General features: G+C 40.5%; 1 protein-coding gene across 1 annotated transcript; it reads right to left on the bottom strand.

Moving 5' to 3' along the window:
- Positions 1 to 771: 771 nt before the first annotated feature.
- Positions 772 to 18,198, bottom strand: arhgap25 (Rho GTPase activating protein 25). The gene is made up of 11 exons (XM_080894788.1): positions 17,696 to 18,198; positions 13,447 to 13,649; positions 11,299 to 11,386; positions 11,021 to 11,134; positions 8,496 to 8,700; positions 4,814 to 4,946; positions 4,613 to 4,686; positions 4,298 to 4,419; positions 3,766 to 3,920; positions 1,914 to 2,458; positions 772 to 1,493 (listed from the first exon to the last, which is right to left on the bottom strand). Exons 1-11 carry the CDS (start codon positions 17,757 to 17,759, stop codon positions 1,295 to 1,297), a joined length of 1,902 nt encoding a protein of 633 aa, XP_080750914.1. The 5' UTR covers positions 17,760 to 18,198; the 3' UTR covers positions 772 to 1,294.
- Positions 18,199 to 18,287: the final 89 nt, after the last annotated feature.

Raw genomic sequence — 18,287 nt, 5'->3', positions numbered from 1 at the left:
TGCCGAAGACCCATTGTCTTCGCCAACTCCTGAGGGAAAGGTCTGGATATTCACCTAACCTTTCCCCGCGCTTCTGTCATGATATTGTGGGGTTTTAGTGGATATTCCAGTACCTGTTATTAATAACTGGAAGGCTGGGGCTGTTTCCACCAGAATCTGCTGCTCTCAGGCAAACACAAATCCAAACTGGGACCAAAGAATAATTTCTGATATTTGTTCATAGACCCAGAATGGACCACAGCACAGAAGACAAATTCATTGCTGGGCCTAGTTTGACTGTGGTTATCTAGGTTCCTCCCACAGTCAAAACACAAGCGTGGGGATACGCTAAATTGACCGTGGGTGTGAATATGAGCAGAAATGGTTGTCTGTTTCGATTGTCTGGCCCTGCAATAGACTGATGACTGCTAGGATAGGCTTGAACAGTTTGCTTCTCTCATAGCTTGTATATTAAAGATGGATGTAGCCATCTTTTGTTTCATAACATCGTCCAGTCCTCTCTTGGCCCGAGTGATGTTATGATCGCCTACCTATTGGCTGCATCTGTTTGTACCATCCGGTGTGCCAGTTAAAGCAGCCACGCCCCCATTTTTAACCCCTTTTGACGGAGAGTTAGATGAAACCTAACCTCCTGTACTGTGCTGATGAAGGGCGGAGTTAGCTAAACAGACCTTAGAGGTTTTAATGGGAGTTACAGAGTCTCGGGATTGACACCTTTTTGAAGTTCACATAACTTTTTCAGCCATGTATCTGTCCCGATGTTCCTTAACTTTCCTCAAGAAAGATTTTTTTTCTGTTTTCTGTTATTAATTTGTTTGAACTGTGGGGGTAACACAACACATATTGGTACAAAAAAGCTTGAATGAGCTGTAAGATCATTTTGCGCATCGACAGACACATTTCAATTTGTGCAACTTTATTAATTTACCACTGAAATGAAACATGTTTGAATGACACACACTCTTTGTACTCTCTAACATTCATATTAGTTAAAGTCCCGTTATCCTCGGATCAAAGGGTTTGAGCAGAGTTGATGCCTGACCCTAGATTTCCATGCAAGTAATTCATGTAAATGTGTTCTGTATGACAGTTACACCAAATGAAGGCAATTCATACAGTGACGTGACTGTTGCAAACGGGAGGATCAAACATGTCCTTAAAATAAACACAAATATAATAGTCAATAATTTATCTATAGGACCAAACGGTGACTCCCAGTTCCCGTGTTAATGGATGAGGCTTCCCTTGTTAACAGGATCATAAACCCACATGTAAGTGAATCTCAGAATTACGTTTAAGTAGGAGCTTTCTCTCTCATGAGGAACTGCTGAATGTCTCTTTGCAGCTCGCCGTTGCGTCTCTGGGCCTCATCTCTGCTGCGTTCTGCATTTTTTAGGCAGATCTCCAGAGCGGCCACACGGCGGCGTTCAGCCTCCAGGGCCGACTGGAGCTCTGCCACGGTGGCCTTCAGTTCCTTGTTCTCCTGCTGCAAACTGCAAGAGGCAATGACAGACATAAACAGGTTCACATGTGCAGTAAGAAAGGCAAAGGAAAAGCTAAGCTGTGCCAGGAAGAGTTTCTGCACCGGCAGTTTTCCCTCCAAATAACTCACGTCAGTTTTGTGTGAACACATGGACTTGTTTCCAGTATAAATAAACTCATTTTAAGTTTCCAGGAATCTAGTTCAGTTTATGTTTATTATACTCCAGGGTCTGCTTTGCTCATATAAGATTCTCTCACATTGAATCCAGGCTCTAAGTGTTCTGCAACAGCACATCTACACTCTACAGTTTCGGGGTAGAAATTGAGCATTTCATTTCAGTATTTCTAAAACATTTTATTTTAGGAAAATTAGTGTTTAATGGCTGAAATGGTGGGTCAGGGTGTCCATGTGACTCTTTTGCTAATCTCACCTGTCTAGAAGTGGCTGCCCGGGGTCTTTCTTCAGCTCTGGCATGCTGTTGACCTGTGGAGGAGGACTGCTCACTGGCGTGGTGTCTACACTCTTCTTATTAGAGAGCATCCGGGGATACTGGAAGTCACTTTCAGGGGTTTGCGGCACAGAAGTGGAAGAAACTAAATTCTCACTCCCCCTCCGAGTGGTCAATCTGTCCTCCTCCTCTTTGTTACTCATTGTAGACCCCCCGAAAAATGATCCTGACGTTCGCAGGTCTAGGATTTTAAAAATGTCTTCTGACAGCGTGCCGCTCTTCTCGTCTGTGCTTTCCTGGATCCGACTCCACCTGTTGAGGGCTTCGGTCTTGGCTGCCATCCCGGTGAGCGGGCAGTTGAAGGTGGGGAGGGTTTGGGTGCGTTTGCGGGGGCTTCCGAGCCAGTCATCTACAGAAGGAGACAGAGGTTCCTGCAGCGAGGTTTTGGGGCTGTGGTCTCCCCTGAGTGGACCCGGACTGTCATTGTCCTCCTCCTCCGGAGACTCAGACAGACATGCGTCACCCATCTAACACAAACACAGAGAACACAGACTGATTACACATACAGAGATTTGCTATTTGCTGACAACATAGGCCTAAATTTCTTATTAAGCTATTATCATCCTCAAATGTATCCATGTAGCAAAAGTACTCTACCTCTCGGTCAATTTACCAATAAGAAGACCATTAGTAACCATTAGCATAATAACAGTCACAGTCTTACATGTCATACAAAGACACAGGAATTAACACCAGAGTCGATCTGGACGTCTCCATCTGCATTATTTATTTATTTATTCATTAGGAGCCCCATTAGTTCCGCCTTAAAGCACAACTAATCCTAAGTTTTCTGCTCTTTGTTCTATATGATCTCAGTGACAGTGACAGCATCCCTAACATGATCCTCTCAAGCACACAGCTCAGGCTTTAACTCGTTTCCTGTTTAAACCTGTTGTTCACGAGGGGCAGCCAATCAAGAGAAAGCTGACTTAAATTAAGAGGAAAAGGAGCAAAGACAGAAGAAGAAAGTCCAGACAATGTAAGGCCTCACCAAAGTCATGCATGAGAGAGACGAGGATTATTCTGATCAGTTAATCATGCAAAGCTACCCTAGCAGTGTCCAACAATAACATATAGAGCAGAGAATGAAGAGAATAAGTCCCATCAAACCAAATACATACACATTAAACACATATGAACACATAAGATGTGGACAGTGGAATTCCACTGTTTCTTTGTTTCTTTGTTCTTTACATGAGAAGACTGGAAAACTAAAAAGAGAATGGCGAGCTAGCCCAGCTTTGTTTAAGGTACAAACATGTATGTCCTGTCACCTCAACAGCTCAACCATTACCGCATCACCACGATCCTTGTGTACTTATTTGACATAAAGCTTCTTTCAGCTGCTCCCTTATTCACAAGAGGCCACCACAGAGGACAGATCTGTGTGTTTGATTTGGCAGATTTTGAAGCCAGCTATTCTTCCTGATCCTCCCAGTCTCTCCTCCTGGTCCCAGGGTTTCTTCACAGTGTGGAGTAGCTGTGCCAAATAATCACTGTACTACATGAACAATCTCCTGGATCCACTCGTATGTTTATCATATCGATGTCACGTGTCAAGTATTTCCCAACATCAACCAGCCACCTGCTAATTGCCATTGTTCTGTAGCCACTTTTGTTAATAAACTAGCTCTGTTGTTTGTCACATATATAAATTCTTATGAAAAAGCTAGTTTAAATATTTTATAAATTCAAATTTCAGTAAAATAACGAGTCATTTTGACACACTAACAAGCTCGTTGCAAAAGCCTAATGTGCGGCTAAAGGCTCGTACCTCTGCAGACTCCCAGCCCACAAAGCTTCGGGGAGCATTCTTCTGGCTCTCTGCCTTGTTTGAAGGAGAGGGGGGAAGCACATCTTTGGAAAGAGGAAACAGAGTCTCATGTCGTCTGATCATCACCGTCATCAGCTTCTGGATCTGAGGAGTCGCTGTGAAGAACAGAAATGTGAAAAGATTATGATCAAAAGCTCTTATCTTTTGGCTTTTATTCTCATTTTTGATACACTTTCTTCAGTCTTCAATATTTACTTGGATGGGTTTATGCAATTCAGACAGATCGTTACAGAGACATGAGATCACTGGCTGAAAAAAGGAGCCGAAAACAAGCAGAGGTAGAATCTACTTGGAAGTAGATGTGCTAAATATTACAAAAGTATCTAAATGGTACACCAAGACTGGTTTATCTGAGCAAACACACTGTTGTTGTCTCTTGTTGTTGCCTAATATATCTAACAGAAACACAGCTGAAACTGGGGTCTTTTAAGATGAACCAAAACAGGTACATCAGTGAGCTGTGTGTCCTCACCCTTCATCACAGTGATAGGATCTTCTATCTGAGGTTTCAGCAGGTTGATGCCCATCACAGTTGCCAAGTTCTCCACGTTCATCTTATTCACCTTAGAGTGTAGCTGTACCTCAAACAAGAACCTGAAAAACAACAGGACACGTAACCAGACACAGGATAGTATGTCTCAGACCGAGAGGCTGATCTCAAAACAACACTGGGGTGATGGACCAGAGGGTCTCTGTAGGATCTGGTAGATGTACGGGTGTCTTTCTTTTAAACATATTAAGTTATTTTCAAGTTTGGATGTAATGACGTCCTTCAGCATCTACTCACCGACAAACGTAGCTGAGAAGATTGTAGTTTACTCTGGGGAGCAGAGCAATTTCTTTGTTCAACCTCTCCCAGCCCTGAAAACACATGCAAGCAACCAGTTTAAAGGATACATACGCTCAAAACATCAGAGGATATCCACTTCTTGTCCACATGTACGCTCAGCTCTGTATTCATCTTGCAGTGTGTTTAAATTAAGTGCACCTCAGAGCTGGTGGAGTCCAGGAGGTTGGTACAGTCCAGGAAGTCTTGGTACTGACTCCAGGGGACCACAGGTTCAGGCAGCTCCCGCAGGTACAGCTTGAGTAGTGACGCCACCGTGTGGACATCTGTGTCGCTGTGGCAATTTAAACGATACTCATTACCCAGCGAGAATAAACCATAGGCATGCAGATTGGCTGACTGGTGTGGAAGCTCTTGAGTTTATCTGCACATCATGAAAGGCTTTGCACAATTATGCTTTCAATCACACTAAGATATGTGTAAATATTTTCTTGGACGGACAAATAATCTTGACATGGTGGTGTGTAGCATAAACAGGGTCTGGGTCTCTTGTACGGAGTTTGCTGTTGTAACTGTGACAAGAGTGCAGTTCAAGAGGGAAACTCGAGGCCTTGCCTTTGATTTTTGTTGCAAAGTATCTGTCGGTTGGCTCAAAACTCATGTTCCCTGACTCTACTCACATTAGATTACAGACAAACAAGCAAGTTAAGTTAAATGGATGTTTTCATCTACAGTTTTCTGTCGGAGGAGCTTGTGATGTTGAGTAATAAAGGCGTCCTCCCCTGTGCCTGCCAGAACAGGATGTGGTATCACCCTCAGCTCTGAGCAGACACAAATCTATCAACTTCTCACTACATCTCTCTCATCTCTCCTTGCTTTCTCAGAAGAAGAAGAAAAAAAAAAGAGCTGATGCTGTTGATTGATTGAGGTTAGGATATTCATCTCCTTTTATGGAAGTGGCTCTTATCGAGACAGCTAAATTTGTTTGAAGCACATTTACTGCGTCTTAAAGTTTCTTTAAGATGTGATAATTAATTCGTGCCATAACAACTTTACACTCACTATTTCCTGTGAATTCTATATGAAATTCATGCTGCTGTCCTTTTCACGGGACTGCTGTGATGAGCTAAATGCACCCAATGATTCATTAGCTTATATAGTAGCAAAACGTGAAGTAATTTATCAATCTTTCACATCATTGTGAAGACATTTTGGCCACTCTTCTTTACTACATTGTTTAACTTCATGTATTCGTTTATGCACAGCTCTGTTAAGGTCCTGCCAAGCATTTCAGTAGTGTTGAGATCTGGTCTTTGCCACTTTGCTTCATTCTTTTCTGTTTTACCTGCTGCTCTAGAATACTTTGGTATACAGAGGAGACTATGGTTGACTCAATGACTGCAAGGTGCCCAGGACAAGTGGCAATAAAACAAGCCCAAGTCATCACCCCTCCACCAAACATGGCCAAACATCTCCACATTGTTGCAGAAGTGGTTGTTTCAGATGCAACTTTGCAAAGCTGGGCTGTGCTACCGAGGACTTTTTAGAGAGAAGAGGCTTTCTCCTGAGAACACTTTCAAGCAGCCATACTCGTTATGTTATGTTCTCAACATATAATATGCTAACTGAGGCCTGTAGAGACCGAGATGTAGGTTCACCAGCTGACACTCAGGGCAGGACCCGCACCATTGGCGCACATCCGGCCAATACAATCGGGCCATTATTCGCTTTAGTCCTGGGAAGATTGTGGTATTGTGTTAACACACCTGAATGCTCGAAAGTTTCTGCATTTATAGATGTGCACACACTTGCTGATAATCAGTTAATCAAATCTCCCATTTTTAAGTAAGATCATTGAAAAAGCAGTTTCTCAACAGCTCAATTACTTCTTAAAACAGAATAACTGCTACGATGCCTTCCAGTCAGGTTTTAGACAGAACCACAGCACTGAAACCGCTCTGACAAAAGTGTTTAATGACATATGTCTGAACACAGACAGTGGAAAAATGTCAGTCCTAGTTTTACTGGATCTCAGTGCAGCATTTGATACAGTTGACCACAACATATTACTCAAACGACTGGAGAACTGGGCAGGTCTCTCAGGAACTGTACTAAACTGGTTCAAAACATACTTAGAAAACAGAAAATACTTTGTATCAATAGGTAACTTTACATCCGAGCAGACAAGTATCACATGTGGAGTTCCCCAAGGTTCCATCTTGGGACCCCCTCTGTTTAACATTTACATGCTCCCACTGGCACAGATTATAAAGAACAACAAAATAAACTACCACAGCTATGCAGATGACACACAAATATATATCACAATGTCACCAGGAGACCGAGGCCCTGTACAGGCTCTTGGTAAATGCATTGAGGAAATTAATGACTGGTTGTGCCACAATTTTCTCCAACTAAACAAAAACAAAACTGAAGTAATAGTCTTTGGCGCCAAAGAAAAACGATTACAGGTCACCAGAGAACTTCAATCTATACATCTAAAAACCACAAACCAGGCGAGAAATTTGGGTGTAGTGATGGATGCAGACCTAAACTTAGAAAAACACATTAAGACAATAACAAAGTCAGCTTACTATCACCTCAAGAATATTTCAAGGATAAAAGATCTGATGTCTCAACAGGACCTGGAAAAACTAGTCCATGCATTCATCTTTAGTAGGCTTGATTACTGTAACAGCATCTTTACAGGTCTACCTAAAAAATCAGTCAGACAACTACAGCTCATTCAGAACTCTGCTGCTCGAGTCCTCACTAAGACCAAAAAAGTGGACCACATCAGTCCAGCTCTGAGGTCTTTACACTGGCTGCCTGTCCGTCAGAGGATAGACTTTAAAGTTCTGATGCTGGCCTATAAAGCTCTGAATGGTTTAGGACCAAAATACATCAGTGACCTCCTGACCCAGTATGAACCTTCCAGATCCCTCAGGTCATCTGGATCCGGTCTTTTATCAGTTCCCAGAGTCAGAACCAGACACGGAGAAGCTGCATTCAGCTTTTATGCTCCTTATATCTGGAACAAACTCCCAGAAAGCCTCAGATCAGCTGAAACACTCAGTTTATTTAAATCCAGGTTGAAGACTCACCTGTTCTCAGCTGCATTTGAATAAAGCACCAAATCCACACTTTTAAGCTTAAATGTCAAAACTTACACTAACTACTGATCTTATCTATTTCTGATTTTATCTGTTTTGATTTTATATACTGTTTTGTTTGTTTGTTTGTTTGTTAAGCTTAAATGTCAAAACTTACATTAACTACTGATTTTATCTACTGTTCTGATTTTATCTGTTTTGATTTTATATACTGTTTTGTTTGTTTGTTTGTTTGTTTGTTTGTTTGTTTGTTTGTTTGTTTGTTTGTTTGTTTGTTTGTTTGTTTGTTTGTTAAGTGGGTTTAGAGCTCTGGGTAGCTCCCCAACTGGGTCTAGACTGGGTCTAGAGAGTATTTTAAATTCAGGGAATTTAAAATAGAAAGTAGCTCGTCCACAGAAGGACTGGTAGCTCCCCTTACGATAAGGGTTCAGATCGCGCGAACAGGTGTGAAATATGTGTGTTTAGTTAGTTTGTTTGTTTGCTTGTTTTATTCAATTTTAAATCATGCTTTTTATTTGTTTTTGTTTCTAATGTCTCTGTAAAGCACTTTGAATCACCTTGTTGTTGAATTGTGCTATACAAATAAATTTGCCTTGCCTTGCCTTGCCTAATCAAGTTCATTTGATTAGCAGCACCTGGCTGCCACTCATCCTACCCCATAATTCCTATGGAAGCTCGAAGATGTGCTCAGTTTTCCAGGGTCAGATGCAATGATAATCTCATATCTCCCATGTCTTAAATGACTATAGAGAGAATAGTGAGGTCATTACCTGGGGAAGGAGGGCCTCTCTCCTGCATCAAAGGCATCTCTGAACTGTTTGACAGCATTATCCTGACCAGGGAGGCGGAAGATCCCCTCTTCGTCCAGCCCATGTTCTTTGATGAACTCCACGCACTTCTGCACCAGGATTGGGACCATTTGAGGTCCGAAGCGCTGCTCATATGTCACAGTGTCCATGAGACTCTTTCCAAACACTGCAGACATACGGAGAGCAAAGATATTTGGCATAGTTAGATAAATGATTTATAAAACAGCTATTGTCCCTTTTCATGTTAGTGAACAGGTGATCGTAGGGCAATGCTTAATGCTTAATCACTCGATTTGGTTGAATAAAAACATTTATATCGAGAGAACAATTCTCATTTCTTTACATTTCTTAAAAAAACATTTATTTTTGACATCAGTTTTCTTTAAATTTGCACACAGCAGGAAATAATCTGTTTCAAACACATTACTAGAAATACTCCATAGTTTCGAGTACAGGAGTTTCCAGCTCACAAGCGTGAATGCACTCAAATATGAGCTGCTCAGTTTTCACACTAACATGATATGACTTGACACATCACACAGACTTTATACTGGGAAGGTTAAAGACCAGCAGAAAAACCCAATATTACTGCATTTTAAATTACACCACTATAATCTTTTGGCTCTAAAAATCTGGATTGAGCTGCAACAATATTTTTGCCTACTAATGAAGCTGTTAAGTAAAATTAGCCTGTGAATATCACTCACAGATATAAATGTGTAGACCTTTATTAATAACATGACTACTCTACAGTAGGATATTTATGGATATTTGGTATTTGAACTGTCATTGAAATAATATCACACTTTGTTGTGGTGAAATTATAGAACTAAGATAACTAAAACTGCCTCCTGACCTACTGTTGTATAGTGGAGGACAGAAAAAACCTGCAGCGGGTGGTGAGAGAAGCAGAAGCACACTAAGCCCCCATCACGAACATCTACACTGGCAGACTCCAGCAGAAAGCCTGCAGTAGTCAATGATTCCTCTCAGCCTGGTCATTCCTTTTCTTTTACCCACACCCTTCTAGAAAGTGATACAGCTTCTACAGCTGCAACTAAACCTTCTACAAGCGTCAAATGTGTCTTCTCTGAAGAACATATGATCTGTCCCCACTTTGAACTTTACTACAGCAGGTCTCTATACACTCATCTGACCCCATTTGACACTACATTGCATATACTATATATATCTTTTAATCATAAAGATGATCTTATCTTATAATTGCTTAATTTTTACAATTATCTTTCACCATAAAATATAGGAACTGTGAAATCAAGGTAAACAATTGTCTATTAGCATGCATCAGCCTCCTTCAGAGTGGCTATGAAGCTATGCATGGCCCTTTGAACCTGAAATTGTGCAAGTGAATCAAATTAAAAATGGCCTAGTTTGTCAAATGAAACCGAGAAATTGTGTAACTCTGAGTGGATGTCCTCGATTTAGCAACTGTCATGCTGGCTGTTCTCTTTCTTTTAGCCCCACATGGATACTTGTCAGAAAACGCAGTGCACTTGCTCTGAAAATGACTTTCATTATTACTATTTGTTACTGCAGATGAAGTGTAATAGTAAGTCAAACGCAAGCAAAACTGCCCCAGCAATACTGACTTCTCTGTTATCCTCGGTGAGTTTACCCTTTTGGATTTGGCATCCATAGCTTGGGGAACTAAAGATTGACCATTGCTGTGTTATTTTAGTCTGACAAAGCTTTTTTCAGTTTGTGAGCTTCATATTTCATGAACACAAGAATGCAGAGAACCATTGGCAACAAACATAATGCTTTAAAATGTTTCCCATTTTCAAGGTTTCTGTCAAAACCGCATGGATTTACTGACTGACATGAGAAAACAGCTAGTTTGATTCTGTCTGATGCTAGGCTCTAGCCTCGGCTAATCTACCTTCAAACACTACTAATACAAGACCTTAAAATAAATATCACGTTGTTATAGCAAATGTTTTTTCAGCTATTAATTAATAAGTGACTTTTATGTATATATATGCTTGTTTATATTGTGCTATTCTTAGTTAGTGTACTGTCTGTCTTTGTTAATGTTTGTTTATAATGCAGCACTGTAATGGAAAATAATTTCCAATAAAGTATTCTGATTCTGATTCAAATATTTTGAAATATTGTGTTTTTATGGGTAGGTAATATGTTTTGACTACTAGCTAGATTGATGACTTCCTCTTTTACACGAAGCTTAGCAAAGCCTTGCTGACATGGATGTTTTTTTCGTTTTTTTGTTCGATTAAGTGTTTTACTTTTGGACGGTGCCAGGCTAGCTGTTTTCCTCTGTTTCCATTCCTTTTGATTAGCTAAGCTAAACAGCAGCTGACTGTAGCATCACGTTGTCAAAGGTCAAATATGAGAGCACCGTTAGTCCACTTATCTCAGCTGAATTTGCCGACAACGTCCAAGTTTTTAATTTCATTAGTCAAACAGGATTGTTTCAGTTTAATAATCTTTGACAGATTTTACTGAACCTCCACTTGTTGGCGCTCCGATGACTCTGCGCAAGGTGCGCACCCACTCCTCCATGTCACTCTGGGAGTTTGCCATCAACACATGGGGACATCGCTCTCTGTCTCCAGTTGAGCCTGTCAAACAGACAGGAAACAAGAAATATAACAGGAAATATAAAAAGGTTTCTGCTGTCCAATGACAATGAAGGGATTCCCCTAAAAAAAAAAAATCCTCTTTAGGTCTTGGAGTAAAAATATCATGTAAGGTCTCAATTGTGAGTGTTGAGTGTGTTACTTACGTGGTATGATCTCAAAGAGGTACTTTCCAGGGTCATCTGAATTCGGGGGGAGTTCGTTAACTTTACTGAAGCGCAGCTGGATGACTCCCTGCAGGCCAGATCACATAAGCACAAACACACTCAGAATTGTAAAGTCCTTCATTGCCAAGAACCAACCAGCACAATTCACCCACATACTTACATTTACCCTTTAACAAGCAGTTGGTATTCATGCTGTGTGTGCAGTGGGAAGGCCTAAACAGGTGCTTTTGTTGCTTATTATTACTATTTAAATGCTTACAAGCTGATGTAGTTTAAGATGCATTAATGTTCACTGTTTATGACAGAGAACTAACAGCCCTAGCCTCTGTTTTCACTTCCTCTATCTACCATTACCCTCAACCCCCCTAAGTATTAAAACTAAAACATTATTAAAACAGAAGGCTTTTGGAAGGCTTTTGGAGTAAATCCTCAATTTTGTGCTTTTGCAGGAGACAAATCACTTACAACAGAAGAGGTTAGGAGCAGCTACAGCTGGCAACATGCAGTCCTAATTACATTTTATATCTAAGGAAATAAAACGCTGCTTTGTTTCTTCTTGTTTCACACCTTGATATGGTTGATAACTTTGACCACTTTTTGCTACACCAGTTTCGCTGCAAACAAAACTACGTTTTCAGAGCTCAGACAATAATAACAATTTGCTTGCCTTCATTTTATAATGAATACCAACATGTAGTTACGGTTAAGTTACAAAGTGCTCATTAAGTCGACTCAACTACCTTATTAAGAAGTTCAATTCCAGTAGGATTTTAAGCAGTATAGTAGTTTTCAATTGCTATAGACGGTGATGAGTAATTTAATCATGCACCTTTGCAAAATACCATAATGTAACTATTGAAATGAGAATGCAAATGAGTCTTTTCAATTGCATGACAAGCAGTGATAGACGTAGATAAGCATCAGAATAATGGGTTGAGGTTTGGAGTGCAGGTCTTTATTTTATCACTGAGCAGAGCGTGACTGTGCACACTTCTTTCTGCTAACATAGCAGCTATCGATCCATCCATCAGACACGGCATACTTAGTGTCAGCTTTGCGATTCTGACTTGAAGGCAGATAAAACAGAACCTGAGCATCTGAGCTGCGAGTGGAACTGATGCCTGGTATTTCAGCTAACATCCAAATCTGGAACTTCCCTGACACACCCACACAGGACACTACAACATCAGTGGACATCAGTGGAAAGTGCTGACTGTGGCAGACAAGCAGACGTTGGTTGGCTGCTGGCTTTTAGCCAATGATTCCATTGGTAATAGCGTGATGTGCACGCTAACGCTGAAACATTAGAAATAAACGGAGCAACATTTTACGTTTAGGCACTGATATATATATAAATATAAATAACCTCTTTATGCAACTCAAAGGAAGGAAGACATTTTAAAGGAATTTTTAAGATACTTTTTCTCGCATCTTTTTTATTTCTTTGAGCGTTTGCGATTACAGTACAGGTTAAGCCGGCTATTACAATATAAAACATGTAATTATTTATGGCATCATCTTTCTGAAGGTTTGCTTTTTGGCCCAGACAGAGCTACAGCATACCAACAAAACTTAGCTTTTTCAGAGATGAACCTTACAGATGTATACATGCAAAACGTGGCTTTAAATCAAACATAAATGTGCAATATTAAAATTCTTTCAATGGCAGAAGGTCTTTCATGTGAGGCTTCCTGTATCAGTTGTTTTCTCTACAGGAAATGTGTAAGGTTAGCCACACAGCTAGCAGTAAGTTTGTGGTCTTAATTAGACTTGATAAAAGACACATTTCTTATTAACGGATGAATTCTTCTACTAACGTGTGCATTTAATTATGAATAAATGCATTTATTGCAAAAATAGTTTATGTGACAGGAATGATGATTCGGTTTTATCTGTGCTTATCTCCACGCTTAACCACTGCATAAAAGAAGCGTAGCTTCAATAAGAAACTGGGACATGGAAATAACTTTGATGTCTTGTCATCATAAGAACTTCTTTTAAATATATAAATATATATAACATGTGAATGACTTGTTTTGGAAGTGATTTTATTCTAACAAAGGCCAAAGTGGATATAGAAATGAATAATTTTGAAAATCTGGATTAATCTGGTAAGGTCAGCCTTACCTGGACAGTAGTCTCCTTATCATCTTTGTGGTAAGTCAAAGTGCTTCCTCTCAGAACAAAGTAGCGCTGCTGCCAGTTCTTCACTAAAGACCTCTGTTGCTTCTTCAGCCAGCCGGCCTTCAGCGGCCTCTCCATGGACCTGTAGGAGCGCGGCGAGCCCTGGCCTGGGCCTCCCTCTCCAGGTATCACACTCTTGGACCGCGCTGCCAAACACCACAAACACCACACGTTTTTACAAGCTGCCTCAGCTTGTAAAAACGTCAAGAACAACAGCGCCCAGCGTGCTGTGTCACAGCCAGAGCGATGAAATATTACCAAAACACCAGCGGTACTCAACTTCAGCAGAACACTTCCTCTTTTTTGATATGAATATGCATCAGCCTATCAGGGCTGAGACAGCAGCTCGCTGTATACTATTTTTGTTCCTCAGCTATTGAGTTTCAAGCTGACAGGAAACTGCTGGTCTAAGCTGACCAGTTTCCTGTGGAAGGTGCATGAATGCAGCTGTGATTGTACTAACATAAATAGCAGTAGACTGACCACCAAACAATATGATGGAAAGGTTAGTGGTTAAGTTATGGACAGATAATGTCACATCACCTGTGACACTAGAGAGCACGAGGAGTGATGAAAGAACAAAGGTGACGTGTAGGCGGCCTAGTGAGCACAGACTAAACCACAGACGGTTTGAGTCCCAGACAGCGAGGTAGGACCAGAGATAGCTGGACTGAGACTGAGCCCATTTTCTCAGTGTTTCTTTAATTCTCTGTGTCTTGTTAGGCAAGATGACAGAGTAAAAAGAGAAGGAGAAGGGCCACAGTGGGGTAAACAGGAAGTAGCCACATCATTGCCGGAGGCCTGGTACACTTTGAAGGTCTCCACCTACAAGCTTTAGAGTCCTTTGGTCTCATTTTAATAGCACCACCCTGATTAGTGGAAAGTTAAAGTTGAGGAAATGTGAGCCCACACACATCGACTGATGTCACACCCCACCCTCAGCTGACAAACATAAAGTTCCTTTAATGTCACTTCATATCGTGACTAGCCAGATTTCCACAGCACCTCAGAGATGTGTCCAATAACCACTATTTAGAAGATATTTGCGATAAATCCAACACTTTCAAGTCAAGATGGACTCGGGGAAGTATGATGCTCAGTTTTACACAGACTGTGAAGAGTTTCATATCGAACTGATAATTGTAATTTTACCAATTTACATATTTCTGCTCAAGTGTATAAATGTGACTACCATCAATAAATGTAGTTGCCTAGCCTCGTTTTATGACGGCTTGTGATCAGACCGGATAAAAGTAGGACCAAACAAATACTTACAATAAATATTTTACTTTAAAAGCCTGATTCTTTTCAAAGAATACTTTATATGTTGTTGCCATAAGCTAGCTGAGGAAACTGATCTCATTCTTATAGTTTTGTGCTAAATAGAAGTAAGACACCACCAAGCATGAAACCAGAAGATGGGACAAAAGCTAGCCTGTCCCAGATCTTTTTTTTTTAACTGGCTTTGTTTGCTTGTTTTTTTGTTAAACTGGAAATTGTTGTAAATGCCGATATATTACAGTGTAGCAGTGACATTTATAGTTTAACTCTCTGTAGAGCCAGGTTAACCTTTTTCCCTAATCTTTATCCTGGCAAAGCATTAGCAAACAAAGCTTGCTAATGCTAATAAGCTAACTGGCTCTCAATTAAACTTCATACTCAACAGAGAGACATGAAACCCTTCAAACTTGCTAATTATAATGTTGTACAATTACAGAACCACCTTTAAAAAGATCACTGTTGTGTTATATAATGAGGATTATGGAGCTAGTGAAAGTATTTATGTTTAAGAGAATTTGACTGGCTATTTTCTGCAAAGTTCCTCTAAAGTCAGGGTTTGATCACAAGCTACGAGATATTTCATTCCCTGGTACAATTTATTTATTATTAGTGAATTATTTTTAAAAAATCATTTACAGTGCTGTACAGAAGTCTTAAGTCATCCCATTTCTTCATCTCATTTCTTTATATTCTATTTTCAAGGAGCTGAATTTCCTTGTAATTTGGTCTTCCGTGAACCTATTTTTTAATCCACTTAACACTGACCTATAAGTAATTCCAGCATAAAAAAGGAACTTAATTCCAGGGATGAACCACAGTTGTGTGTAGATATAACAGAACCAATTTTAAATGTTGCTTTAGGCACTTCTCTGCAGGCCTGCCACAGAAACACAGGATTTGTTCCCATTTTTTATTGAATATATGCCAAATGCCAAAGATAACTCACCCTGACAGGCACAAAACAGTATATTTCACCAACAAAGTGATTCCCTAAGTCCTTTTAGCTACAAACATGACGCTATCAGTCATGGATTGGTCTCCCCGTGCCCGGATGGCCACATTATTGAATCAGTGTGGAATTATCTTGACCTTGGAATTATGTAGGGAGCAGAACAAAAAGCAGCCAACATTAAATGTCCTTAAAGAAGACTAGAGAATTCCTGAAGACAGCTTAAAAAAAATTAGAAAGCTGCCTAAGACAGTTCAAGCTATGTTGATGCCTATTGTGAAAGTCATGCCAAACTGTATACATCTATGTAATGTTTGCACATTTTTCAGCAGAACTGCACTTTTACTTGCAAAATTCAAAGAAATAAGGGGTGGCTAAAGACTTTTGGTAAAGTACTATATGTCTCTGAGGATATGTCTGTGAAGGTTCTCAGTCACCCAGGTCATCGTAGTCTAAGGAGCTTGGAAAGAAAAGTGTCTGGACTTCTTTAAGTTGCTTGAAGACGTTTCACCTCTCAACTTAAAGAAGTCCAGACACTTTTCTTTCCAAGCTCCTTAGACCATACACAGAGAAGTTATGCAATGCAGTTTTAGCTTGCTGGTGCCCAATTTAAATGTCTGTACTTTAGGACTTTCAGAGGCTCTGCAGGTTCTTCCTTTGTAACACAAGTTAAACACCTTCAGTCTGAAGCTTCATATTTAATAGAGAGGCGTTCAATGTTCTCATTTAATCCTGTAAAATAAGAACATCTTCAAAAATGTCAACATATGACATTTGTTAAAGGATTGGTAAGTACTTGGGTCAAATGCCTTATTCCTCATCATTAACATTGACTCTGAAGGTGTGTGTTCGACCTTTACAATACTTTATGAAAGGACAGATGCAGTATGACTGTGCAGACATTTGCACATCATACAAGCCTGCACTTACATATACAGTATGTAGGCAAAGTTACACAGCCACAGGAACTTAGCTCTTGCATCAGTTTCCTGTTGAAAGGCTGCATCACTTTAGTCCCAGAGCAAAAAGAAAAAGAAGCATCCACTACCTAACACAAGATATCTCAGGGTAGCATGAGGAGAATCATGAAGGGTCACCAGAGTTGAGGAAGTTCTACTTCCATACTGGCGCAAGTCTGGGATATTAATATCCATGTGAGGCAGATAAAATAGATGCCGCTCAGGCAGCTACTTCCTTCCACAGTACTGAACAACGCTGACACCAATGGCAGAAAAAAAAAAAAAGATTAGAGTTAAAAAAAATTATGGTTACGACTGTACTGTAGAAACTCATCTAGTCACTGCTAGTGTCTGTGCTAACCTGTCGTGCCTTGAAAACCTGAGAGGAAACACCATTAAGTACTGCACTGATTCCACCCTGTGCAAACACCGCTGAGCACAGTATCAGTGGGTCTAGCACGCTGTACACTTTAAAAATATATCCTTGCATTAGCGTTGTTTGGTCAGCCGCTGGGGGCTACTCTGAGGCCCTCAAGAGAGGTGATGCAAAGTCTTAAAGCTTTTTGTGTAAATTGAAACCGTGAATTCTATGGTCTACGACGAGGGGTGTGTAAAACAAAAAAAAAGTGGGGTGTTAAGCAACTGTGGTCAACTTCGCCATTGTGCTTAAAAACCCACACAACCCCCTTGTTATGCCTTTGCTATCGGCTTGTTTTCTAGTATGAACCACCTTTGACTTCTTTGGTTATACCACATGTAATTATAGGCAAAGAAATCAAAGGGCCACTTTTTCTTCTACGAGGTACAAATCTTTGTTGTACAAGGTACAGATCTTGCGGTGTAAATGTGAATGTGATCCCTGATTTCTTGGAATGTCAGTTGGTCAGTTTAAAGTTTACACGTCATTAGATAAGAACAAAACTGTTTCGTTTCTAAAATTTGAAATGTAAAATCCTTGCATCTGCTCTGGCTGTCAGTGAACGCAGCACGGCCACTGGCTTACCTATGCGAGCTGTCTCTGCCTTGAGGGTGCTGAAGTCCCAGTTGCGAGGTAGTTTCAGAGACATTGTCCTTCATTCATGCCACGGGTCAGTGTTTTAGTTCGCACATGCACCTCGCCGGAGCACACACACACAGACAGACAGACAAACACACGCATACACACACTCAAACACACACACACACACACACACACAGAGAGAAAGAGGAGATCTCGCAGATCAAACTTCCTTCTTCCTGTGTGTTAATCTTCTCTTTTTTTTTTTCTCAGCTGTTCACAACGAGTCCCCTCGGGTTGCCTTTACTTCCGTGTTCTGGTAGCTTACAGCAGAAATGGCTTCCAGGTTGTTTCACTAAAAAGGTGCAAAAAGTTCCAGGGCTTCATGTAGTGGGGAACTCTTCAAGTGGCTAATGCTGGATGGTGTCACAAGAAGAAGAGGGGAGAAAAAAAAAAGCCACCGGCGTCTTCTTAAAGGAAATGGTTTGTACCTCTTGGTGTCACTCCCTTAGTGAGCATGTTGCTTCACAGCTCAGCCCTCACTGAAGCAAAAGTCAGTATTTACAGAGGTGTTGTAAATGCTGATTTTTACATCTAA

The sequence above is a fragment of the Rhamphochromis sp. 'chilingali' genome (genome assembly GCF_963969265.1).
Source record: "Rhamphochromis sp. 'chilingali' genome assembly, chromosome: 10".
Taxonomy (NCBI): Eukaryota; Metazoa; Chordata; class Actinopteri; order Cichliformes; family Cichlidae; genus Rhamphochromis; species Rhamphochromis sp. 'chilingali'.
Note: the sequence above shows the minus strand (reverse complement) of the source record. Positions and strands in the feature narration are given on the sequence as shown.